This window comes from Eretmochelys imbricata, chromosome 8, assembly GCF_965152235.1.
Source record: "Eretmochelys imbricata isolate rEreImb1 chromosome 8, rEreImb1.hap1, whole genome shotgun sequence".
Lineage (NCBI taxonomy): Eukaryota > Metazoa > Chordata > Testudines > Cheloniidae > Eretmochelys > Eretmochelys imbricata.
The window spans coordinates 76004940-76031396 of NC_135579.1; the positions used below are offsets into that span (position 1 = coordinate 76004940).

Consider the following 26457-nt stretch of genomic DNA (forward strand, 5'->3'; position numbering starts at 1 on the left):
ATTTAGCAGAGGGCTGGGTGCCTCAGGCAACTGCAGGCCTCCAGTTTGAATTCAGCCTAGCTCAGTAGAGATTAAAAGTTGTCCCCATATGAAATGAGTTTGTGTCTTAGTTCCTATTTCACAAATGCCCTTTCCCTAGCAGGTCAGGAGCTTGGTGGGCTATGGAGACTGAACTGTCTGTCCCCCTTTAAGAGGAAGTTCTGTGCAGAGCTGGGCTGAGGCAGACTGGCAGAGCTATGCTTCCCTGCTGCCACCCTGTAAATGAACACAGAGCTTAATCCACTGGGGCTACGCAAGCATGAAGTAAACACAGTATTTGCTGAAGCTGGAGTTTACTTATATGCAATTTAGTTCATTCACTAATTTGCTTAAATTGTCATCCATGGACAGGCATGCTGGGGGTGCAACAATACCCCCTGGCTTAAGTGGTTATCATCATATACAGGGTTTACAGTTTTGCTCAATGGCTTTCAGCAACCCTACTATACAAATTGTTCCAATGCCACTGCCCAGGGAGCTGTACAAAACTTGGCAGCTCTCACAAAGAGCTAGGGTGACCATACTTTCCAAAGGGAAAATGGGACACAGTGCGGGGCTTTGTGCCCTCTTTTTCTCCTGCCTCCCTCTCCCCTCCCCCAAGGGATTGGCCTCAGGCACTTGCTGGACCCCTCCCATGAGCCTGTTGCTAGTCTTGGACCCTGTCGGCCCCCTCCGTGCTGAAACTCTCCCCGCTACGTGTGGCTGGCATCTCTGCTTGCTCCCCACACTGTCCTCTGCACCCCACTTTTTTGACAAAAGTTTGTTCTTGCCAACTGAAGTTGGCAAGAGCAAATAGGACAAATACCCACTTTTGCCAATAAAAGTCAGGATGGCCGGGACAGGACTTACTAAACAGCCTACCTTGGCCAAAATGGGACATATGATCATCCAAGAAAGAGCCAAAATGAAGGACACAAAAAAATCACTCAAGCAGGAAACAAACTGCTGAGGGCCTGAGCCCTGTGGGTAACTCTTTTTCCAACCTTGCTGTCTCAACCTATATGGCTGAAGGAACTCTTTCACCTCTATAAGTGAGAGAACGCCATGGGATGATGAAGTGCAGGTAACTCCAGCTCCCAAGGGACGCTAGCCCTGTATAAGAAGTACTCTTGAAAGGGCTAGTCAGCCTGTGGGGGAGGGTTGCCAACCCTCCAGGATTAATTAAAGGTAATGTCATGTGATGAAACTTCCAGGAATTTGTCCAACCAAAATTGGTAACCCCCACCCCAACTGCAAGCCTGGGGAGTGTGGAATTGTGTGCGTCCCACCGACACCTCAGCCAAACAAGGGTGCCTTTCGCCCGATGCCTCTGGGACGCTGGGGCTCTACGACGTGCTGAAGCGGGAAAGTTAAACGCATGCGTCTTTCTTCACCAGAGGGCAGGGTGTGTTACTGCGGGGGGGGGGGTTGCGCGATGACGTCATGACGCTGAGCGTGGGACGTAACCGCGGTGTGACGCACACCCTGGCGAGCCCGTGAGTTTCTCGATATGGATTTTTTTTCCCGGCGCTGACAGTGGGGGAGGGGAGGGTGGTTCTCTGCAGGAGGGGGCGCGCGGGGAAAGGGTGGACCGCGCGTGCGGGGGGGGGACGACGACCCGAGTGGGGGCGAACCGACTGCCCTAGCGGCTCGGGGGCGTCCCCTCCATCCTGCCGCATCAGGGAACATGGCCGCCGCCGTCGCCGAGCTGGTGCGGCAAAGGGACTCGGCCCCGGCTGCCCTCGCAGGGTAGGTGGGCAGGCGGGGAGGCGAAGCGGGGGAGGCGGCGCTGCGGCCGGGCTGAGCGGGCTCCCCCAGAGCCGCGCGCGGGCAGGCGGGTGGCTTCCGCGCTGACCCGGCCCGGCCGGACACAAAGGGCTGCGCTGAGGAGGGTTTTGTTCGGTCACATGAAGCAGCGCAGCCAGTGAGCGAGGAGCTGGGAGGGGGAGCGGGGCCGCCGCCATTGCCAGGCGCTGAGGAGCTGGGGGAGCCCGGCGTCGCCTCAGGGGCGCGGGATTGCCGGCCGGCAGAGCTGGAGGCTGGGGCGCGGGGAGGAGAGGTAAAGCCCCGATACAGCGGTGCCCGGGCCCCCGCCGGCTGGCGGCTTGGTGCTGCTGCCCGCTGGGGCGTCCACACGGAGACCGGGATAGGAGGATGCAGAAGTTGCAGGGCAGCCGGGGTCACTCTGGGGATGTCTGGCAGGCCCGATGTCCCTGGGTGTGGAAATCAGCGTGGTGGGCTCTGCCGGGTACGGTGCCCACCTCTCGGCACAGTAGTGGAGTGGGGCTTGCCACACACGGTGCCCAGCTGGGTGCGTGGTCATGGTGGCAGAGAATGGCGTCCCCACTTGGGTGTGGTGTTACTCTGTTCCGACATTTGTCCCGTTCGCATGAAGCTGGGAGGTCAGCAAAACGTATGTCATTGTTACTGAAGCTGGCAAGTCTATGGCCCATTGTGGAGTCTGAGAAGTCTGTGTTATGAATATGGTGGTGTCATCACTGTCTTCTGGGCACATGCTTCACAATATGCAGATGACTTACCAAAAGTTAGTAGTTCAGGTGTTAAAATTGTATCTGTGGGCTCAGATTCCATTTGAAGTTGAAGCCCTTTTGTCATTGTGCCACTTGTTCAAAATCCCAAAATAAGCTTTCTTTCTTTGAATGCCTTATAGGTATTTTATGTCTTTTGAAAAGGCATGCATTGTGGCTCTGGACTGACAAGACATGCCATTAATAAAAACGTGCCCAAATAGGTTCCCATTGGCATTGCACAAAAATAACACTTTAAGCAAAATCTCACTTGCAATATTGAAAAGTGATACTCTGATTTTCTAGCAGTTAATTTAATTATGAAGGCTGCATCATGGAATTTAGTAGTTAGAAGCATATTAGAAACCGTATGCACCCAACCAAGGCAACCATTTTATCTTGGGTAGCTTAATGAGGACCTGAGCTACGAGAGCAACACTTGAATAGTTGTGTTTCTCAAACTCCATGATGGGATTATAACTGTATGTAGCTTTATATCAGGAATTCTACATAATATTTTTTCCATTAAAAGTAGGTTCTAAATTACTTGTTTGGTTCAAGATGTGAAATAATTTTAAACAGAAGAATCTTACTACACTAAGATGAGTAAGATGCTTCAAGACTTCCACAATTTAATTTAACCCTTCTGCATAAAATTCTTCACTACCAGGATTACATGATGCAGCTGATTTTGAAGACTGCAGGAGTGGAGTGATTAGACAGAGAAAATAAATCTTGAAAAGCTGCTAACGGATCACTTAGATGCAGAGAGAATGCAGCAGTTCCCTTACTGGAGAAGAGTTTAAGCAGAGTGCATGGAGGAGCAGTGCAGTGTGACAATCCTATTACACTGATTTATAATCAGAGCTGTTGTTGCAGACCTGTCAATAAGATAGCCAAGTGATGTGGTGTAGAAATATTCATGAATTATAACCAGAATTTGCAATCAACTTCAGAATATTAATTTATGTATTATTTCCACAGCCATCCCAGTAAAGCTTTTAAAACTGGATGTTTGTCTTGCGTCAAAAAGTGACATTCTGTTTTTCAAATAAACATGTATGAGAGAAGGGATGGAAAAATAAATTGGTCACTAATTTCACAAAATTTTGTTCTTGTAATGGCAATAACTAAAGGAAAGCCAGAATACTGTGTCTGTATACTCCTTTCATACATTTTAATATAAAAACTCTGCGTTTCAGTGCTTTTCCCTCTGATTTCAGTGCAACATCTTCCCCTCTCCTCCTCCTTTCCAAATTCTCCCCAGAATATGCAAGATCTATAAATCGTTAGATTCTGTAGTGCTAAATGCTATCTACAAAACAATACAAAGTACTTGTACGGTTTTTGAGTTAGCAATGTTTTCTTGCAGTGTTATCTTGAAACCTGTCTCTGCTGTTTCCATTTAGCTGACCTGGGTAGTCAGAAGAGAAGATGATGATAACTTTGAGCATCCTACATGTCTTCTCTAGCAACGTAACAGTTGACTGGAACTTGTGTTAGAGTGGTAGCGTCAGCAGTTGAATAAACAGGATATTGAACAATGGTAGTAATATTTTCCATTTTGAAATAACTGCATTCTGAATTTATTTATGGATATTTCGAGAATTTAAGGGATGACTGCATTTTATCATCAAGAAGATTTGTGTATATGGCTGTATGTATAAACTGAATGTACTAATGCACATGCATTTTTGCTTCAAGTTCCTCAAAATCGCCTCTGGAAAACACACACTTTGAAAAAATACTAAAGTGATGGACAGTATTAATTATACAGTTATTGACCCGTAGGTTTTTAATTTTGAGCACTGATAGGCTTACTTATAGACTTGCAAAAGCTGTTTAAGTTTAAAATGGGGGGGGAGTATGGGGTGGTTACATAATTCCCATTGCAGTTTCATGAAGAAATCATTTTCACAATTCGTTGGACTCAGTGAAACTACTTGGACCTCTGATTCAATAGCCAGATGGGAGTTGCTGTTGATTATGGCACAACTAGAGTATATGGACTCTGTGGAACTCAAACCTTTCTCCCTCCCCATTGTTAGTTTTTAAAGAAGAAAACTGGTCTTCAACAATAAGTACAATGAGTAGTGCTCTTAGGAGAGGGCATCTTTCTAAGATTTTTGCTGCCTGGTATCTCAAGGTAGTGTATCCAGTATTAACTTTGTGTTTTTAAAGAGCTAAATGAAATTGAATATAAGGCAGTTTGCTTTGTAGTCTACGGTAAAAATACAGTACTATTTGTTCTTTTTCAAAGGCATGAAACTTTGAAAAAGTGTAGGCTTTGTCTAAATAAGGAAGTTTTGACTGGTTTAGCTTAAATTGATTTTTTTAAAAAACTGATTTAAATTGACTCAAACCTCTGTGTGGTCATTTACTTCAGTTTAAGAGCTGCTTATTTTGATTTAGCATAAATAGATTTATCAATTTAAAATCATAATAAGCTAGTTTTATACCAGAATAAGTGTTCCCATCATTTTCCACCACTTTAACTATAAATTGGTTTTAAATCACAGGTTTCAGAGTAACAGCCGTGTTAGTCTGTATTCGCAAAAAGAAAAGGAGTCTATGACCTATGAATAATACAAGTAGTACACACACAAATCTTTAAGATGCATCTGATGAAGTGAGCTGTAGCTCACGAAAGCTCATGCTCAAATAAATTGGTTAGTCTCTAAGGTGCCACAAGGACTCCTTTTCTTTTTTTTTAAATCACATTTTTCATTAAGCCCGTACAGTTTTCTCTTGTAGGCATGTCCTAGTTATAGAAAAGTACTTCAGGTTATTGGCCAAGTATGCAAAACTTTGGGTGGATAATTAAAATTGTACAGAAATATGATGTTTTGCATATAAGCTGTTTCTCAGATGGATGCTACTAAACTAGGTAGTCCCAAAAATAAACTTGAAAGGATGTCAAATCACATGAAGTATCCTTGGAGGAATGCCTTTTCCCCATTTTAAAAAAAAAAAAAAAAAGCAGGGTGGGGAGAGAGAAAGCATCCTTTTTCATGCGCTTTTTTGCTTGAACAGGCTGTTCCCCTTAAAATTCAAAACTTCTGAATGTTTTCTGTTCCATTTGTGTGTGTACTACTTGTATTATTCATAGGTCATAGAAATATGCCTCCTGTCTTTGCTGTGCAAGGGCAATGACATAGTTAATATAGTTTCCTTCACCTCTTTAAAATTCCATGAATTAGACCATAGCTACGGTAATACTTTCTGTGCAAGATTTGATTAGTTTCTGAGATGACAGCTGCCTGCCAGTGGTGGACCTTGAGTTAGTGAGGCCCTATGCACAGTTTCATTTTCAGAGGGTCCCCCCTTGTGACCCAGCCAAGAAAACATTCTCTCATCTCCCCTGCCCCATTTTTCATTCTTTTTGTCTTCATCCTCCTCCTATATTATAAGTAATGGGAAGTAAATGAAAATAAAGTGAGGTACCTTGATTGGGACGGGGTTGGGGTGCAGGAGGGGCTGCAGGGGATGTGCTCTGGGAGGAAGTTTGGGTGCTGGGTGTGGGCTCTGGGCTGGGGCAGGGGAGGTTGGAGTGTAGGGGGAGGGGTGCAACTCTGGGAGGAAGTTTGGGTGTGGGGTGCAGGCTCTGGGCTGGGGGTTAGGTGCAGGAGGGGGGCAGCGCTTACCTCAGGTGGCCTGGCTCCCAAAGTGACTGGCACACACACCCCTCTGGCAGCGGCTCCTAGGTGGGGGAGGCAATGGGATCTCTGTGTGCTGCTGCCTGCAGGCACCGCCCCCACAGTTCCCATTGGCCGCAGTTCCCAGACAAAGGGAGCTGTGGAGTCGGCACTTGGGGCAGGGGCAGCACACAGACACCTACACCCCCAAGGGGCCGCAGGGATATGCCAGCCGCTTCCGGGAGCAAAGCAGTGTGGAGGGAGGGAGGCAGGGAGCTGCCTTAGCCCTGCTGCTGGCATGTCTCTGTGCCCCTTGTGGGGAGGGGGCAGCGGTACAGTGCGGAGCCGCCTCCTTCCTCCCTGCCAGGGGCATGCAGAGATGTGCCAACCGCCAGCCGCTTCCAGGAGGGCCATGGGGCCACCGGCCACAGCATGCAAGCAGCCTGCCTGCCTGAGCCCTGCTGCACCACCGGCCGTGACTCAGGGGCAGGTTGTTAGATATTTGTCCTGCATTTTGGGGGCCCTCCTGTTGTTGAGGGCCCCGTGCCTCTGCATGGTTTGTTTCATGGTAAATCCGCTCCTGCTGCATGCCAAGAAAAGGCACTGATCAGTGACTTTGGATAGACTTTAATATAAGATTTCCAGATTGTTGACAGGAGTGTGTATTCTTTAGGAAGAGTAATGTTACTTGTTCAGTTTATAGTAGTCATCCTAGATCTTGGTATTAGCAGTGTTTTTCTCAGAATTGGACAATACTCAAATGTAGATAGTCGTTCTTTGAATATTTTGATTTATATTATTATTGATTATATTTTGATTCCTTGATTTGTATTATTTGAAGTGTAAGACAAATGATTAGTTGTGTGCACTTTGGCTGGTTAACAGTATACAGCAGCTGTTGTGATGAATAAGCACAGTTTATTATTGCCACTTAGGCTCTAGGGGGAAGAAACTGGCTTAACAGTGAGTATGCATTTTTGTTTTCTTCTACACCCAATGTTAACTAGCTTATTTAATGTTTCTTAGTGAACTTGATAATATTTAAAACTCCCTTTTGAACAAACATAAGCATGATGCTAATATTTATGGAATGGGGGTTAGTACTTCAGAAATGACTGACTTCACCAGCTCCATCTGAAAATGTTAGCTCTAAGGATTATTTATACTTTTTGATTTTGAGCAGTTTTAGCAGTTACTCATATGTAATTGACCAAATGAATGATGATAGGATGTTTAGTCTTTCAGCGTTTCTTGAAATTCGTACACAGTCAAGGCAATGTTAATATTAGGTTTAAATCAGTACGAGGTTCAGATTGGTTGGAAAACTGTTCCCAGAGAAAGAAAAGGAGTACTTGTGGCACCTTAGAGACTAACAAATTTATTTGAGCGTAAGCTTTCGTGAGCTACAGCTCACTTCATCGGATGCATGCAGTGGAAAATACAGTGGAAAAAATTACCCAATTGTTTCATGTTCTCTGTCTATATAAATCTCCCCACTGTATTTTCCACTTCATGCATCCGATGAAGTGAGCTGTAGCTCACGAAAGCTTATGCTCAAATACATTTGTTAGTCTCTAAGCTGCCACAAGTACTCCTTTTCTTTTTGCGGATACAGACTAACATGGCTGCTGCTCTGAAACCTGTTCCCAGAGAGTAGCTATTAGTGGTTCACAGTCATGCTGGAAGGGAATAACGAGTGGGGTCCCACAGGGATCAGTTCTGGGTCCAGTTCTGTTCAATATCTTCATCAGTGATTTAGATAATGGCATAGAGAGTACACTTAAAAGTTTGTGGATGATACCAAGCTGGGAGGGGGTTGTCAGTGCTTTGAAGGACAGGATTATAATTCAAAATGATCTGGGCAAACTGGAGAAATGGTCTGCAGTAAATAGGATGAATTCATTAAGGACAAATGCAAAGTATCCTACTTAGGAAGGAACAAGCAGTCGCATGCATACAAAATGGGAAATGACTCCCTTGGAAGGAGTACTGTGGAAAGGGATCTGGGGGTCGTAGTGAAACACAAGCTAAATGTGAGTCAACAGTGTAACACTGTTGCAAAAAAAGAAAGCATTATTCTGGGATGTATTAGAGGAGTGTTATAAGCAAGACATGAGAAGTAATTCTTCCGCTCTACTCTGCGCTGAGTAGGCCTCAACTGGAGTATTGTGTCCGGTTCTGGGCTCCACATTTCAGGAAAGATGTGGACAAATTGGAGAAAGTCCAAAGAAGAGCAACAAAAATTATTAAAGGTCGAGAAAATATGACCCATGAAGGAAGATTGAAAAAATTGGGTTTGTTTAGTCTGGAAAAGAGAAGACTAAGAAGGGCCATAACAGTTTTCAAGTATATAAAAGGTTGTCATAAGGAGGAGGAGGAAAAATTGTTCTTTATAACCTCTGAGGAGAGCACAAGAAGCAATGAGCTTAAAATGCAGCAAGGGAGGTTTAGATTGGACATTAGGAAAAACTTCCTAACTGTCAGGGTGGTTAAGCACTGAATTGCTTGCGGAGGTTCTGGAATCTCCATCATTGGAAATTTTTAAGAGCAGCTTAGGCAAACACCTGTCAGGTGTGATCTGATAATACTTAGTCCTGCCATGAGTGCAGGGGACTGAACTAGATCCTTTCCAGTCCTATGATTGCTAGAACTTCTAGTATAGTGTCAGTGTATGGATGACTACTTCCAAGGTGCCTAAAATAACTAACTAGCGACATGTCTACGACTTTGTAAAAGTTTAAATTTTCTAAAAGTGGAATTGCAGTTCTTTAAATGTAGTCTTGCCGTTCAAATTTGCATCCTTACTCTGTTTTAATAAGGAAAGTAAAATGTTGTAAACTGACTTTATAAACTAATACTGCTGTCAAATTATTTTGAGGAACACTTATTTTTATAACTCATTTCAACTACCACTATTTAGTTCATTTATATGAAGCCACTACTGGATAATGTTACAGGACTTACAAATGCAAAAGAAATCAAGCAAATAGGATATTAATCAGAAAGCCTTGTGGGAGGAGAGTTAGAATTGCTGCTTTTCAGCTGTCGTACAGTCACTGATGACAGAAGTCAGGATTATCCCAGCTTTTCTGTAGGAGCACCCATTTTGTGGATCAGTAATTGGCAGTTCTACATGGTAATACCTCACTTTACAGTTCTATGGTTCTCTGAAGACAAAGGGCAAAACGAGGTGTAAATTCTGTAGCTTTCATTGGCTGTGTAGGTGTTTCTTAAGTAATGTCCTCTGCTGTACATTTGGATTATTAAACTTTTATACGTTAAAAATGGAAGAAAAATTAGGTATTCCTTAACAAAGCCAATCTGTATAAAATTAAAATAATTAATTTTTTGTGCTAAACTGAAGAGATCATCCTTATGTTGTCCGGTGAAAAGTTTAGCTACTTTGTGTTGTCCAGCTCCTGGGAAGGGAGGATGCTGGGATTTCTACCTAGGAACTGTCCAAAGCACACTGCGCTCCTACCCAACAACTTGAGGTGCCAGGAAGGCTGGGCTGACCCTTTTGGGGGCTCCATCTTTTGTGTTAGCTTCTGAATAGAGAGTGTCTGTTAAAATTTAAGTTCTGTCTGCTGTAGCTGTTGGAAGGGAATGGTAACAGACCAATCTTGTTAATTGTACTTTGTGGCATTTCAGAATGTATAGACACAGTTGTATAGACCCTTGTGTAGACACAGTTCCTACAGCTGGACCTCTTTATACCACCATATCAATGAAACTTTGTCCTAATGTTACTAAGACCAGTTCTGGGCATAGTGGGAAATTTTTAGAAAATTTTCCTAATGTAGATCAGGTTTGTGTCCTCACACGAAAATGCTTCAGGTATTGTATAAACATTGCCAGTACTGGTCTGAGTGCAAAAGCACAACAACAACAACAAAAGAGATATCATCTCCCCCTCTGTGCTTATGCCCTGCACCTTGGTGCATTGAATCTGTGGATGGCAGCAATGGTTACTGCAGTTTATTTCTTCCCAGTTCTATCCCACATTTGTGTGTGTACTTTGTCCTCCTGATCTTTTCTGTACTTGATTAGAGCTCTGAAAAATTGCGGAACCCAATAAGACAGATTTAGTACACTTTATAAGAACATTGCACTGAAGCTGACAAATTCTAAACTTGTTTTGAAAACTTTGTCCTGTCTTTTGTGCAATGAAAAACAAGTCACCAGATAGATGGCATTTTTAGAAAGAGCAGTTGGCAAGAGATTGATATTGTACTCTCACCACTTTCCTGAAGTAGAAGAAGGAAAGAAGGCATTGGTGAATTAGCCCAGGTTAGTTATAAAGAATGGGTGGGTTGGAGATGGAGAATCATAGAAATACAGGACCTGAAGGGACCTGATGAGGTCATCGCTAGTCAATCCTGCCTCAGTGTAGGGGAGTGAAGTATACTTAGACAATCCCTGAAAGGTGTTCATCTAACCTGTTCTTAGAAACCTCAAATGACAGGGATTCCACAACCTCCCTAGGTAACCTGTTGTAGTGCTTAACTATCCTTATAGTTAGGAAAAACTTTTTGATATCTAATTTGAATCTTCTTGCTGCAAACTAAGCCAATTACTTTTTGTCCTACCCTTGGTGGACCTAGAGAACAGTTTATAGCAATTATTTATCTATTTGAAAGACTGTTATCGTGTCCTCTCTTGAGTGTTCTCTAAAAATGCCCATTTTTTTCAGCCTTTCCTCATGTCATATTTTCTAAAGCTCTTACCATTTTTGTTGCTTTCCTCTGGATCTCCAAGTTGTTCACATCCTTCCTAAAGTGTGGTGCCCAAAAATAGGACACAGTACTGCAGCTGAGGCATCACCAGTGCTGAACAGAGCAGAACAGTCATTTCCCATGTCTTACATCTGATATTCCTGTTAATACATTAACCTTCTTTGTCACAGCATCTCAGTGTTGACTCTTTCAAACTGTGATCCACTATAACCTGGATCCTTTTCTGCAGTGCTGCTTCCCAGCTAGTTTACTTCTTGTCTTAATTACTATAATTTCAGAGCAGTTCTCCAATTTATCAAGATGATCCTGAATTCTAATCCCATCCTCTAGAGTGCTTGCAACCCCTCCCAGCTAGGTGCCATCTGAAAATTTTATAATCATACTCTCCATTCCATCATCCAAATCATTAATGAAAATATTGAATTGGTACCGGACCTAAGACAGACCCCTTAAGAAACCCCACTTGATACGTGCTCCTAGTTTGACTGAACCATTGAAAACTAGTCAGTACGGTCTTTCAGTGAGTTATTCACCCACTTTACTGAGCTTCATCTAGACCATATTCCATAGGAATGGATATAACAGTAGTTGGGGATATCTTGTGTATTTAAAAATTAAATACAACTTAATAACTAACTGTGTCAAAGCAGCAAGACAGTTGGTGATCATTCCATGTTTTTCTGTGTATAATCAAATAAGACAGTGCCAGTCATCATCCTGACAGTTTTGACTGTGTAGTATCCTTTCCACAACTTTCGTCTGTCTGTTGGCTTTTTAAAATTTATTAGATAGTAAATGCTTTGGGACAGGATTGTCTTCCTATATGTCTGTACAAAGCCTAGGATGTATTGAACACTATAGCACTGTAAATACTGTGGGGTGGGATTGGCAGACTTCTCAGGGAGCTGCCTTAGCAGTAGTTCCGATGAGCCAGATCCCAGCGGGAGAAAAGAAGGAACATGATTTACATCCTAAGCAGAGTTAGCCATCCCTTCCTCCATAAAGGCCTTACATTTAAACTTTCCAGGAGGTAATATTTACCCATTGGTTTTCCTTTGATTGCCTGGTCAATTCACTGTGGGTTCCACTGCTACAGAGATAGCACAGGCAACTCGGGGAAACTTGATGGGCTAGAGAGAACCTTCCGGACTGTGTCCTGGACAAGCGCCAACATGTGAATCCTAGGAAGAAAATGTAGTTAAAGAAATAGCGTTCACCTACAAAATAAAAATTTGTCTTTCTTAGCGCAGCCACTCAGCTATAGTTTTCTGGAAGGTTATCGCTGCTTTCCACATTGCACTAGCAGCAGTGTGCATCAACATGCACACAGAGATCTGCACAAGGGGCAGAATCAATAATGGAAACAACTTGGAAACACCATCTGAGCTCTAGTAGAACTGAAGTGTCACAATATTTACAAAAATGCCATACAGATACTTAAGTACATTCATAGATTTTTAAGGCCAGAAGAGACCATTACAATCATATAATCTGTCCACCTGTATAACATAGGCCACCAAATTTCACCCAGTAATTCCTGCTTAAAGCCCGAATCTTTGGTTTGTTTATTGTTAGATCTGTCACCTGGGCATAGTACCAAGAAGAGGTTTGCAGTCCAAATCCTGCATAGTCAGTCTCTGGAGCTTGAGTAATGGGCCTGGAGGGAGCCTTACTCAGCCCTCTACAGCCAGAAAGAGGGGCCCTGCAGCTTGCTTGCTTTGTTGGCAGTGATCAAATTTAATTGGCCCCTAATGGACTAATAACCTACAAGTCAAAAGGGGTTGTTATCTCAGTCTGATCCTCCAAGAAGGAAAGTGGCTGCAACCTTCCATAATGGGCGTACTGTTGATTCTTTTTAGATCTGACTGATGTGGGGGAGATTGAGAAGGCTGATTCCACTTGTGTGTCACCTTAGCTCTGCCCTAGAATTAGGAGGTTTTAAAAGTTTGAGGGTCCTGGGGGAAGCAGCGTTGAAGTTACCAATGAATCTTCCTAAAGAGATTAAGCCACAGTGAACTAGTATGCTTTAATTTATGCATATTAACTTCACACTGTTAATTTGTTTTAACTCTTGAATATAAATAAAACTGAAATGATTATTCTAGGTATAGTCTAATATGTTCATTTCTGAGCACTTCATATTAGAAAGAAACTAGAGAGAATTTGGACAAGTGCAACAAAGTTGACCAAGAGATTAGAAGGATTGATGTGTGAAGAAGTATTAAGACACTGTATAGCTCAACTGAAGAATTGATAAACTGTTTAAACATTGTTTCAGCTAAATTGGTTTTGGCATGGTTTAGTTGGTAAGTTCAGCTGTTAAAACCTTGTTTTAAAAATAGTTCTGGGCTCTAAAATGGTCTTTAACATTGGATGGCCAAACTGATGAAAAGTTGGCCAAGTAGAACATTATTTATACATTGTATGTTAACTTGGTTTTAAGCCCAGTGCAGATAGACCTGGAAGAACTTTAAAAGTAGTCTGCCAGTGTTGTGGGCACCTCAAGTTGAGCTTTTTCAAAATGACAGTGATGGAACAAGGTTCTAAGCTAATCTAGGAGAAAATTGAAATAGCTTTGAGAGGAGCTGTTTCAAAAATGTTTCCTTGTTGCCTCAGACCAGGCTGTGTTTGAAAATTTGAGCAAACTTTTCTTTATGGTGAGGGTCTTTCCTTCCCGTTTGTTTTTTGGTATTGTTCCACGTCAGATTTTCAGAGTTTCTTCTTGCAACAAATTCAAGGAACCAGCAAATTAAATTGAAACAACATATGCTCATATCTTCATGTTTTTCAATTCATACAGCTTCATTAGCCTTAATTCTTTTTCTTAAAGTAGATTGTGTCATCCAAGGAATCTAGTAAAGAAAAATGCTTCATGTTAAGGAACAGCTTAATTGGGAGGGTACTGAGAAATCAAAGTGGTGCTATGAAGCACAAGCACTTGTCAGTGACATTCTTTGCTCAAATTTAGCTTCCCTTGAATGTCATCTGGGGACAGCACTACTCATTCAAAGATACTTACCTCTCTCTTCTTTTTCTCTCTAGAGTCTTGTCCTTTATCCTCTGACACAGACACAAAGCCTGGTGGTAAACTTAAGGATGCACACCTGGGAGCAATACTAACTAATAGAGTTGAGAAAGACACTTTGATGTCAGCTTCTTTTCTAAATATTGTCAGTCTTCAAGAAATTTTCAGGTGGCATACTAGTACCCTGGCTGTACCTTTGTTTATAATATTCTTAAATCAGAAAAAGATTTAAAGAAGCTGGCCTGTCCTCCTAATGTCACTTCTTTGACTTATTCAAGGAGATTTGGTTTCAGCTGGTTTTATGAATTTGGTGAAGAAGCCAGACTTATCAAATCCCTAAACATTCCTTAAGCTTTTCTGTATTCTTCCTTCACCAGACTTATAGATAACAACTGTAGGATTTCATTGGCTCTGCAGAAGGCGTTTGAGCTTAAGTAAATGGGAAATGTAAAAGTATTCAGAACTATTTCTGGTTTCAGATTGACAAAGTAACCCACTCTAAAATACATTCCAGATACTGTTGGAATGTGTTTTGGAGTCTTTACATCCCTAAAATGTTTAAACAGGAAGGATTAATTTGCTGAAGCATTCTCTGAGTATTCTGTATCAGATATGGTACTTCTGGACCCTACCCAGAAACTAATACAGAAAATTCTTTCCTGGGTATCTGGCTGTGAATCTTGTCCCTATGCTCAGGGTTTAGCTGATCGCCATATTTGGGGTCAGGAAGGAATTTTCCTCCAGGGCAGATTGGAAGAGGCCCTGGAGGTTTTTCGTCTTCCTCTGTAGCACGGGGTACGGGTCACTTGCTGGAGGATTCTCTGCTCCTTGAATCTTTAAACCGCGATTTGAGGACTTGAATAGCTCAGACATAGGTGAGAGGTTTTTCGCAGGAGTGGGTGGGTGAGGTTCTGTGGCCTGCATTGTGCAGGAGATCGGACTAGATGATCATAATGGTCCCTTCTGACCTTGGTATCTATGAATCTATAATATGGAGCGCTACGTTTACCCTTGAAAATCCTAATTGTAGTGCTATTACACTAACAAACTAACAGACAAACTTAGGGCTACAAAATTCCCAGGTGAAAATACTGAGGTGGCAACTTCAGGGCCAGCAGATGATCTAAACACATTCATAGCCATCATGTTCAGCCGTTCTGAGGCTGTTTTCATTATCTTTGCCCTTCAGAACTTTTCTTCTTTTGCCTTCTAATCCATCATTGGGTAGTTTGCCTCTGACCCGTCCCCACCCTGTACTCCATTCCTCATCTGGATTCTGTCTGGACAACGAGCGGTGTTTCCTCTTTTGTTGGAAAGGAGCTGTCTGCTGTTCCTATCCCGAAAGGGAAGCCATTCAGATTTTTTACTAAAAAGATGGGTGCTTTCCCTTCTTTCTGCCAGTCAGTGTGTTTGCTATATTAGTGCTCCCATGAACTCCCCTGTTTTATGGGTCCTGGTGTGTCCTGCAAGGATTGGGTTCACTTTAGGGGTACAGACTGTGGAGATTTCATATAATGTCTCTGCATAAATTACTTGGAACTGTCATCTGATTGGCCTTTTTAGTCAATTTTTAAAGCTTAGGTGGTCAAAAGCCTCACTGACAAGGTGAGTGTTGCCCTTTCTCTTAATCTGAGTGCTCATTTTGGTTTGTTTCAAAAGGATTCTTGGTTCTGGTCCATTTGGCACAGGTTACATAAGCTATATACTGATAGGACAAGGTACTCTCACCAGACAGTGGAATATTTTCTACCTAAATAATTCTTCATCTGGAATCAGTTTCCCTCCAGTTAAAAATCTGGCATTGCGGTCTGTATTCTGAAGTTAATTGGGTTATTCTGGGAACAGCTAAAATGAAGTGCAAAATATATGATTTTCCCCATCTGTTCTGGATTTTCATCAATCTTAGCTAAAGCAGATTTGAAACATTCTTCTAGCAGAGTTCTTTTGGTGTCTGTTGCTATCTCCCCTTAATCCAATAGGTGACAAGCTTCTCTTCGCTTAGCCACTAATCCCCCAACCCCCCCATTGCCTTCTGGTAATATACCTTAGCCAGAAATATGTGGAAGTTTGTCTCTTGTCTATCCTATCTCAATGATGTTTTTCTTTGAAACATCCTGTGTAAATTTCACATAATGGGATATTATCATGCATAAATTGGAAGAGGGATATCAATTTCCTCAACAAAACCTAGCTAATATATAAATATCTGTAACTTGGAAAAATGCAGCTGTATATACAGGGAAGGAAAAAATATTAGAAACAAATACTTGATAGTGGGAAGAAACCTGGGAAGCAGTAATTCTGAAAGAGACCTATAGGTAGTGGAAAGCAAGCTGGACAGCATGAGCTTGCAGTGTAAGCTGGCAGCTCGCACAATCATACCTGGAATATTATGTTAATTTGACATCCAGAACTAAACATAATGATACTGGCAAGGTTGAGAGAGTTAATTTGTTGTTCCACATTATTATGTGGCTGGAGGGATTAATTTGAATAAAAATTAAAAGAGCTAAATATTTATAGCTTGTTTAAGTGATGACTAAGCAAAAGGGGATTTGAAGGGAACAGTGCCTACAAATACTTGAAAGGTGTAAACAGTAAAGAGGGAGAAGAACTAATTAGTCTGCGATCTTCCAATGAACTGTCCCCAGAAAGACCTCTTCCCCACGTGGAGCACACTAACGTCAAAGAGACACTATGGGCAGAGGGATCTGCCTCTGTGAAGCTCACTGCAGGAGTGAGAAACTTTCACTATTATGTAGTAGTGTGCAATATAACTATGAATTAGGAGGAAATTAAGAGAATGAGAAAATCTACCTGATGGTCAAATGTATAGGCAGTAGAATAAATTTCCAAAGGAAGTGGTAAAAGCTCCTTTTTTCAGCACTTTTAAACTATTCTGGACAAAACACTAGAAAATGTACTATATAAAACAATCCTTTATTTACAAGGAGATGGACAAAATGATCTAGTGTAAGGGTTCCCAAATGTTTACAGAAGGTCCACATTTTAATAGAACAAATGTCTCATGGATCATCTATTTGCAGTCTCACATAGTGAGTACAGCAATGACTTATATAGGAAAGTAGTAGTAGGAACGTCTTAAATATGTCTTTAGTTTATCTTGATGCAAGTTAGTGGATCCAGGATCTTGTGACCAGTCACTTCTCTGTGGCTTTCTATGGTCTCTTGCATGTCTAGTTCTATCATACTTCATCCTGTTTGTTATTCCTTGTTAATGACTAGGTCAGAAGCTTGAATCTGAGTTCTTGTCTTTATTTGACATTTCTTTTTAGACAATGAGACAATATAGTCACGTAGGTAGTCTTTACATGGGAAAGTTGCATTGGTTTAACATAAATTGTTTTTTAAACCAATATAGTTAAATTAGTACAAATCTTGTTCAGATGATATTGTACTGGTTTATGTGCAGATTTTGTACAGGTATAATTATTTTGGTTAGGGATTTAATTTTATACCAGTAACAACCCCTAGTGTGGATGCAGTTATATTGATATAAAGATGCCTTATATTGGGAAAGCTTATTCCCCTTCCCATATGGAAATAAGCTATAACAGCATAAGCTTTTTTATTCCGCTGTAAATGCATCTATAATGGCATGGGATTGTACTGTTTAACTGTATCAGTATACTGAGTGGTATAACTTCTGTGTGCAGACAAGACTTTATTTTAATTTGAGTGGCTTATTTCAGTTTAAGTTAAACTGAAACAAGTGTCCATACAGGCTACGGCACTGGTTTAACTGTACCTTGGGATATACTGGTATAACTTTACTGTGTAGAGGAGGCTTTACAAGTAAATAACATAGTCTTCATTGAGTTGGATTGCTTGGCTGGCAGAATTATTTGTAAGTGAAACAGAGGACACAGTATTATATTGAAAAGTCAGAAAAGCACCTTGAGATGAGCAAGACTGACATGCATAGCACACACTGAAAAAGTGGTGAAGAGAGCTTGTCTTTGAAACTTCACTAGAAACCAAGTTGAACTTTGAAGGTAAGACTAGGGTAAAATATAGAACTTAAACCTGTGTAAAAGAAAGCTCCTAAGGATGTTTAATTAAATGTTTATTGCACTTGTTTTTAAGTTTGTGTTTTACGTAACTTTGATCAAATAAGACCAACTGATCCTTTGATTTATTGTTCTTCACCTTTTTTTTTTTTTTTTTTTTTGCTGGGGGCTAACATCATCATTTCAAAAATTACCTGCAAAAGGGGGAAAAATGGGCTTGTAACTTTTTTACCTCTTTGTGATATATAAAAAAGGATATGAATGTATTTTTATTCAATATTAACCTCAGGATTAGAAACTGAGACACCTGGGGGGACTTGTGAAATAATATTGCAAGAACCAATGGTGAAAGTTGAGCAGCTGAGAGGAGAGAAAGGGATTTTGACTTGCTTAATAACTCAACACCTGTTTCACCTCAGTGACTAACCTTTTGGATAAAAGATGTCTGTTTAAACATTTAACACTTGCACTCTTTCAGTTAAGATGATGAAGCTCTCAACATATTCTGACCATCTTCTCCTGTAAAAACTAGGGAAGACTAGATATAAGTTATAAAGGAGCAGAATTTGTACAAGTCCATTTTAAAAAAAATTTTTTTGCAGGCTACCTTTAAAACTGTTGATAGACAGTGATTGAATCCTATACAGAGATCTTTGCTCTCTGTATTTGGACAAAATAAGTTGTAATAATACTTTCCTCAGTGAAGAATGATCTGATAGTTGATTCTTGAAATTATGCATTATCTGTTGGAATTCTGGAACGTTCCTTACAGTAACAAGCTGTCAAGGTTCCTCCCCCACTCTGAACTCTAGGGTACAGATGTGGGGACCAGCATGAAAAACCTCCTAAGCTTATCTTTACCAGCTTAGGTCAAAACTTCCCCAAGGTACAAAGTATTACACCCATTGTCCTTGGACTGGCCGCTACCACCACCAAACTAATACTGGTTACTGGGGAAGAGCTGTTTGGACGCGTCCTTCCCCCCAAAATACTTCCCAAAACCTTGCACCCCACTTCCTGGACAAGGTTTGGTAAAAAGCCTCACCAATTTGCCTAGGTGACTACAGACCCAGACCCTTGGATCTTAAGAACAATGAACAATCCTCCCAACACTTGCACCCCCCCTTTCCTGGGAAGTGTTGGATAAAAAGCCTCACCAATTTGCATAGGTGACCACAGACCCAAACCCTTGGATCTGAGAACAATGAAAAAGCATTCAGTTTCTTACAAGAAGACTTTTAATAAAAATAGAAGTAAATAGAAATGAAGAAATCCCCCCTGTAAAATCAGGATGGTAGATATCTTACAGGGTAATTAGATTCAAAAACATAGAGAACCCCTCTAGGCAAAACCTTAAGTTACAAAAAAGATACACAGACAGAAATAGTTATTCTATTCAGCACAGTTCTTTTCTCAGCCATTTAAAGAAATCATAATCTAACACATACCTAGCTAGATTACTTACTAAAAGTTCTAAGACTCCATTCCTGGTCTATCCCCGGCAGAAACCAGCATATAGACAGACACACAGACCCTTTGTTTCTCTCTCTCCTCCCAGCTTTTGAAAGTATCTTGTCTCCTCATTGGTCATTTTGGTCAGGTGCCAGCGAGGTTACCTTTAGCTTCTTAACCCTTTACAGGTGAGAGGAGCTTTCCCCTGGCCAGGAGGGATTTCAAAGGGGTTTACCCTTCCCTTTATATTTATGACACAAGCTATGTAACTACTTTGTAGAGGTAGTAAAACTGAATTTGTACTAGTTTTTGCAGGAGGTAGTTTCTGTAAAGGAAATGAGTGAAACTTGAAGTCTTGTCTAGAAGGGGACACTCAGGAAAGTTAATCCAAATTGACTGATGGTGTGAATTATATTAATCTTTCTTGTATTCAAGTTTGTTAGGTCACATTTTTGTATTCAATTTGTAAAATCTGTAGAATTTTAAAATAACATTGAAACCAACATTTTCACATGCACAGCTAATACACTTTAAAAATCTTTAAAAGGATAAGATGGTGAAAAACTGACAATAGACTTCATCTTTCTAAATCACCATATTGAGAAGTCAAGTCTGCATGAGTTAGATATGGAGTCTTAGGCTACACTACAGCCTATTTTGGCAAAACTTAATGTTGCTCAGGGGTGTGAATATTCCACCTCCATGAGCGACATACATTAGATCAGCATAAGCGCTTGAGTGAGCTTCTCTCATCGACAGAGTTTACACTGCTAGTGGAGGTGGGGTTTTTTATGCTGATGGAGAGCTCTCTCCCGTCGGCATAGAGCGTCTTCACCAGATGAGCTGTACCGCTGCAGTGCTGTACGTATAGACATGGCCATAGTTGCAGATTTTAATTTCCTGCCCCTTATTCAGAAATTTTCCATAAAATGTAAAATGAGAGACAAAGATTACATGTATTTTTGTAATTAAAACACATTTATCTTGCTGAAGATGCCATTATGTTCTCTTAACATGGTTACTTAAGCCTTCCTATTTCTTCTTCTCCAGTCTCTGTCAATTGTCTCCTTTGTAGTAGTGTACAGTGATTACTAAACTGCAATAGCTTCAATCTCAGTCATTTGCAATCTACTATGCCCAGTTCTGTGGACACTACTTTGGATTAGTGTGGATGTATTTTATCTAATAATCACTTCTTACTATAGTGGTGCTGTGATGCACATATATAAATTGGTGGCTAAAAATCTTTCCTAATAAAAACAAGTACAATAAACATTTAATTAAACATCCTTAGTAGCTTTCTTTTCCCTGACTTTGCTGTCCTTCCAATACTCTGATATTCGGGAAACAGTGGTGCAGCTATATAAGAACCTAAACAGGTGGAAAGATAACACACAGTTTACATTATAGTAGTACTCAATTTTGTTTATGTTGTAGCAATGCCTTTGACTTGAAATTTCAGCTCTATCTAGTTCACATTTTCAATAGGCTTCTTTTTTTTTTTCCTGTATTTTTGTAGGCCATAGATTTAAAATATCCATCATACTGCTCTAATTGTCTACCAGTTGTGACTGGTATGATGCAAACTAGTCCACAAAATGTAGTAATTTTAGACTTTTATTGACCCAAATAATTTTTACATGTGAAATACGGATATGCAATATGTGATTAGGAAATACTATTAAGAATGTACATTAGGTTTAAGAAGGTAATGTAGAAGAAGGAATCTGAGTATACATAGCTGAAGAGACAATGCATTAAAGCAATTGCCACCTTTGGGTTTAAACAGAGATTGCAGCAAGAAGTGTTGGAATTGGCACATATTAGAACTGAAAAGAAAATGGCCACTAGAAATCGTTGCTGCTACAGCAACAACATGACTTAACTCCTAATGTACTGTTTTCATATATGATTTGAAATGTTTTGTAAGGCCTGCCTTTCAGGAAATTAGATGCTTAATGGGAATGTATGTTCCCATATAGTTATTTATAAACTTTGATCTTTGTTAGTAGAATTTTATTTTATAATCACATTTCTGTAAGTGGATTGCTCTTTCAGAGTTTGAATTCTTAGAATCTTTTAATAATATATGACTGTTCTAAATATCATTTTAGTAAATCAGTCATTCATTCTTTGTAGAAAAGCAGTTATTTCTAGTTCCACATTGTAAAATGACAAATGAAAACAACATCCCAAAAGAAAAGTCTTCTCTCTCCAGTAATAATGAAAAAAATTCAGTATCCTTCCAGAATGTACTTGGTATCTAGAATATAATTCTACTTTTCAAAGAATGAGCCTTCAGAGGGTTTTAGTCCAACAAAGCCTTCATTGTTGATATTAAAATAATCTAAAAATGTCTAGTGGATTTTTTTTTTAAAGCCAGATCCTGCAACTCAAACATGAACTGAATGTATCTTATTGCATAGTTGGGATAGAATGGATTGAAATGTATAGGGTAAGCACCTGGTGAAAGTGTAGTTCCTGATGAAGAAATAACTGTTTTAAGATCTCAAACTATTATAAGTAAAATGCATTTTCCCTTTTGGGGTGGGGGGAGGAGTTTATATTTTTAAAGTTGAACTGTGAAGCCTGCAAGTCAGGAAATGGAAAAGTTAAGCCTGAATATATAACTTGACTTTTTTTTTTGCACTTTTGTTTTTAAAAAACAAAGCATGAAGTGCAGTTTTTCAAATAAAAATTTTTTCACTGGAACACTGGGAAAGAGTGCATGAGAAAAGGCTAATATCCCGTTAAGTGACTGTCTGTAGCCTGTCACCTGCAGCCTGGGGATAATCAACAAGACTCTGCCCGGCCCTAGCAGTTCAGTTATATAAACCAGAGCAGGAAGCAGAACAAGAGTGAGGGGAGTGGAAGCTAAGTGGGCAGCAGTTTGTAGGTACCAGCCTGTCCCTTGGATAGTACTCTTTTCTCATGCAGTGTTTCAGAAACATTCAAGCACTTCTTAATTAAGAAAGTTTTGTTTTCAGATTTTAAATATCTAAGAGAAGTGCTTGCAATGTTATTTTTTTGTAATGGGGAAAATGTGTGTTCCTCAAAAATGGCTGAACTATTCTTGCTAAAAGCTTCAGAAATATTCACCTTGGGGCAGAGGTCAAGTCTAAAACTTCTCAGCCTATAAGCAGCTGAAAATGGGGGTTTGGAATGGAAACACGGTACCCTAATAATAGCTGTTGCTATGGAATGAAGTCCATGAAATAAAATAGGATCTCTATAGCCCAAGTCTTTTTCTGTGTTGAGTTTGTATGTTCATGCAGCTTTGTAAATGTGAGATGATGGACAGCTGTAGTTTGTGCATACTGGAGATTACAGAGCTTTGACTTGGTGATACTATAGAAAAAGGAATTTTCTATAATTCAAACAGGAGAGAAAATTTCAGCAGGTGACATGTCATGCCAGTATCACGTACTGCTAATGTGTTGGAGAGATTTTGCTGACACATAGACCTAAAAGAAGGTTAGGGCAAAAAGGATGTTGCCAAGCTTATATATAGTGGAAGCAACTTGTGGATCGGAGTGAAATGGAGAGAGAGACTTGCATTATGTTTGAGTTAGCTTTCCTTGTTCAAGAGAAGCTGTTAGTTTTGAGATATATAGATGAAGGAAATTGAGACAGCTAGTTTACTTGGTCAAGATAACTAAGGTAAAAGGTGGTGCTGAAAGACATGCAACCGAGTATCAGTGTGATATCTCTAATTTGTAACTTAAGATGGCAGGGGTGAAGGTAAAGGTAAAGAATTGAATTGCATTGTTTCTTGTATCTTTGATGTAATCCTACTACATGGCAGTTCTTATTGTAAGAGACCCCAGACGCTGACATAGCAAGAGGTGGCAAACACATTTTTATTTAATAAATACTGTGTTAACTCTATGTAGTATTACCACTAATCATTTGTTTTTCTTTTGCAGAGTAAGTAAACTTTCAAGTAATAAATACACATATGTAATCTGTTAAGGGTTTGAGGCAATAAAATGTTTTCAAAACTTTGCCATTTTCATTTGTACGCTTACAGTTCAGTCATTTACTTGTTCATTGCTTTGACTGTATACTGCCCAAACAGTTTTTTAAAAATATAGTATTTGAATTCTGTTCTCTTTCCTCCCCTACCCTCTCTAACAGAAACTTCTTAAAATTATTTTTGTTTGTTTAGGAATGCGGAGGGAAGAAAATAACCATTTCTGTTTTTAATAGTAAATTCTGTTTGTCCATCCAAGAGTCTACAGTCTACTGGGGATTTCTTTCTTTCTGACATGAGGGAGGGCTCTTTTAGTCATTTAGTAGCATTGTATAAGTTTGGAATAAATATCCATATCTGTAAGTATCTTAATTGATGAAATGCATGTCCTTGTTCCGTATCTTTTCATTCATTCCTCATTTTAGCTCCTTTAATTACTTTTTTCCCTCTCACTGAGAGACACAATTCTTCACTGCTTTGTTTTTCTTTTTTGGCATGTGGGGACTTGTAATCTATTTGTCTGGACTGTATAGGCTATGAAGTTGGGTGGTGGTATGTTTTGTTTTATTTCATTTTTTGTTACCATCAGTTCTATTTGTTTTGTGTGCTCATCAAGCATCTCTTTGAACTGTTTCACCATCTATGATTAGGACTGTCAGCAAATAAAAACTTTCTCTAAGACCAGAAAATTGAGAGATTGCAGAGCTCCCCAAAACCGTGGTGAGGCTTGCATGTGTATTATCAGTTCTTCAATTAGGGTGATTGGACAAAGGAATAAATGCAACTTCTCTGAGCAGCCGATGAAGTGAGCTGTAGCTTACGAAAGCTTATGCTCAAATAAATTTGTTAGTCTCTAAGGTGCCACAAGTACTTCTTTTCTTTTTGCGGATACAGACTAACACAGCTGCTACTCTGAAACTTCTGAGATTAGTTTTCTTCTAGACTCAAAAGCTCATTTGACTGGCCAAATCTAGCAGCAGATTCAGGAAGCTAAGGGCAGATGTACCCCTATCTGACGGGAGGGCTTCTCCCATTGACGTAGCTGCCATTGTGCTCTCTACGCAGGGGAATAGGTCTGGATAACTATGTCGCTCAGGGGTGTGAATTTTTCACATTCTGAGTGACATTGTTATACCGGTGTAAGATTATAGTGTAGACCTGGTCTAAGTCTGGTTTTCTTCTCCTTAGTATAAGGGAAGGTTTCTTGAGCAAATGTAGAAGCCTTTGGCCTCTAGGAGAAATGTTAAATAAAAATACAGTTTCAGCTTCTGATACTGCAAACACTTTTGTGCACATGCTTAACTTTAAGCTCAAGTAGTCAAATTGAAGTCAATGGGTTAATTCATAAAGTTACTTACCCCTTTTAGTGCTTGCAGGATCAGCGTTTTAATTTTCAATATTTTGTTTTGTCTCTAGCAGTTTTGTAAAATTTAAATAAGATAGCTTACTCCTGGCATTAAAAGAAAAAAGCTAGGGCTGTCAATTAATCACAGTTAACTCACGTGATTAACTCAAAGCAATTAAACACAATTAAAAAAAATTAATTATGATTAATCGCAGTTTTAATCGCACTGTTAAATAATAGAATACCAATTGAAATTTATTACATATTTTGGATGTTTTTCTACATTTTCATATATATGTATTCTGTGTTGTAATTGAAATCACACCCCTGATCAATATATTCTTTTATTACAGATATTTGCACTGTAAAAATAAAAGAAATAGTATTTGTCAGTTCACCTCATACAAGTACAGTAGTGCAATCTCTTTGTCGGGAAAGTGCAACTTACAAATGTAGATTTTTTTTTTTTGTTATATAACTACACTCAAAAACAAACCAATGGAAAACTTTAGAGCCTATTCTGTGTTGTAATTGAAATCATTATATTTGAAAATGTAGAAAACATCCAAAAATGTTTAAATAAATGGTATTCTATTATTGTTTAACAGTGCAATTAAATTTTTTAATCGCTTGACAGCCCTAAAAAAAGCATTTATAATTTAGCTCTTTATAACTTTTACATTTCAGTAGCACAGGTTATCACATTAGTTTTACAAAGCCTCAAACCTGATTTAAATAAATTTTTAAAAAATCACGTGTTCAAATCATGATGTAAACCAATGATCTAAATTGCTCCACCCTGGGTGCTAGTTTTACTCTTAGGAATCGGATGTGGATAAAGTAATTTCAGACTCCTGAATGGAACCATAAAGATCATCCAGGGTCCCTCCCTATGTAAGCATTTAAAAGGAACAGGAAGCTGTGTACCTCATATAGAGCTAGTTAGCCTTGCTGATTGCCTATGTGAGTGATTGCAATCTGATGAGTACACATACTCAGTCCAACTGCTGAGTCAGCTATAGTAACTGACTCAGAAATGACTGGCCTCAGATAAGTGCTACTTTTTTTCAATCCATTTCAGAGGCAATTACATCAGTGGGAAGAGGAGTACCTCATGAGGTGGTTATATAGTTCATACTTCCCTAGATGGGGAAGCTGGGATTTAGCTAGTACTCTCCTAGTGTGTATACACTCTGTTCTTTCTCCCAGTCCTTCTCACCTTAGTTCTTAAGGTCTTCAGATCTCTTTAAGATCATGGTAAGACTCTAATACTTCAGGCCTGCAACAAGTGAAAGCCAGAAAGTGAACATGGTGAAATCTTTTTCTTCTGATAAGTAAGTTTTTTTTAACTTGCATTTCTCCGATTATAATTTTGGAGCGGGAACATCCTACTGAGTGTAAATTTCATACCTAATGGATAATGAAGTCTTGTAAACTCCAGAAAGTGTCTGAGATCAGGACTACACTTGGAAGGCTTTGCTGGTATAGCAACTCTGGTATACTATGCTGGCAGAGCTCTCCTAGCGTGGATGTAGTTTATATTGATAAAACTGTGCTTTTCCTATTATTGCTTATTCTGGGCCACCCCCTCCTTCCAAGTGAAATAAGTTATACTGGCAAAAGTGCAGTTTTGCTGGTATAGCTGTGTCTATGCTCAGGGTTTTTGCCAGGTCAGCTGTCAGTCAAAATCACACCTCGTCACACCCCTGATCAA

At 40.0% G+C, this 26457-nt stretch overlaps 1 protein-coding gene across 12 annotated transcripts in view; it reads left to right on the forward strand.

Moving 5' to 3' along the window:
• Positions 1-1479: 1479 nt before the first annotated feature.
• The window catches only part of ZNF644 (zinc finger protein 644), a 78495-nt gene continuing 53517 nt past the window's right edge, over positions 1480-26457 (forward strand). For 2 of the 12 annotated variants that reach the window (XM_077825454.1, XM_077825466.1), the window contains exon 1: positions 1480-1514. Coding sequence is in view for 1 of the 12 variants with exons in the window: in XM_077825468.1 (XP_077681594.1) it covers positions 1706-1767 (62 nt within the window). In the remaining 11 variants the exon portion in view is untranslated. Of the gene's footprint in view, positions 1515-1611; positions 1768-1963; positions 2078-3216; positions 4093-26457 lie in introns of those variants that run through there. The other 10 variants (XM_077825457.1, XM_077825455.1, XM_077825461.1 and 7 more) reach the window with 10 other exon arrangements.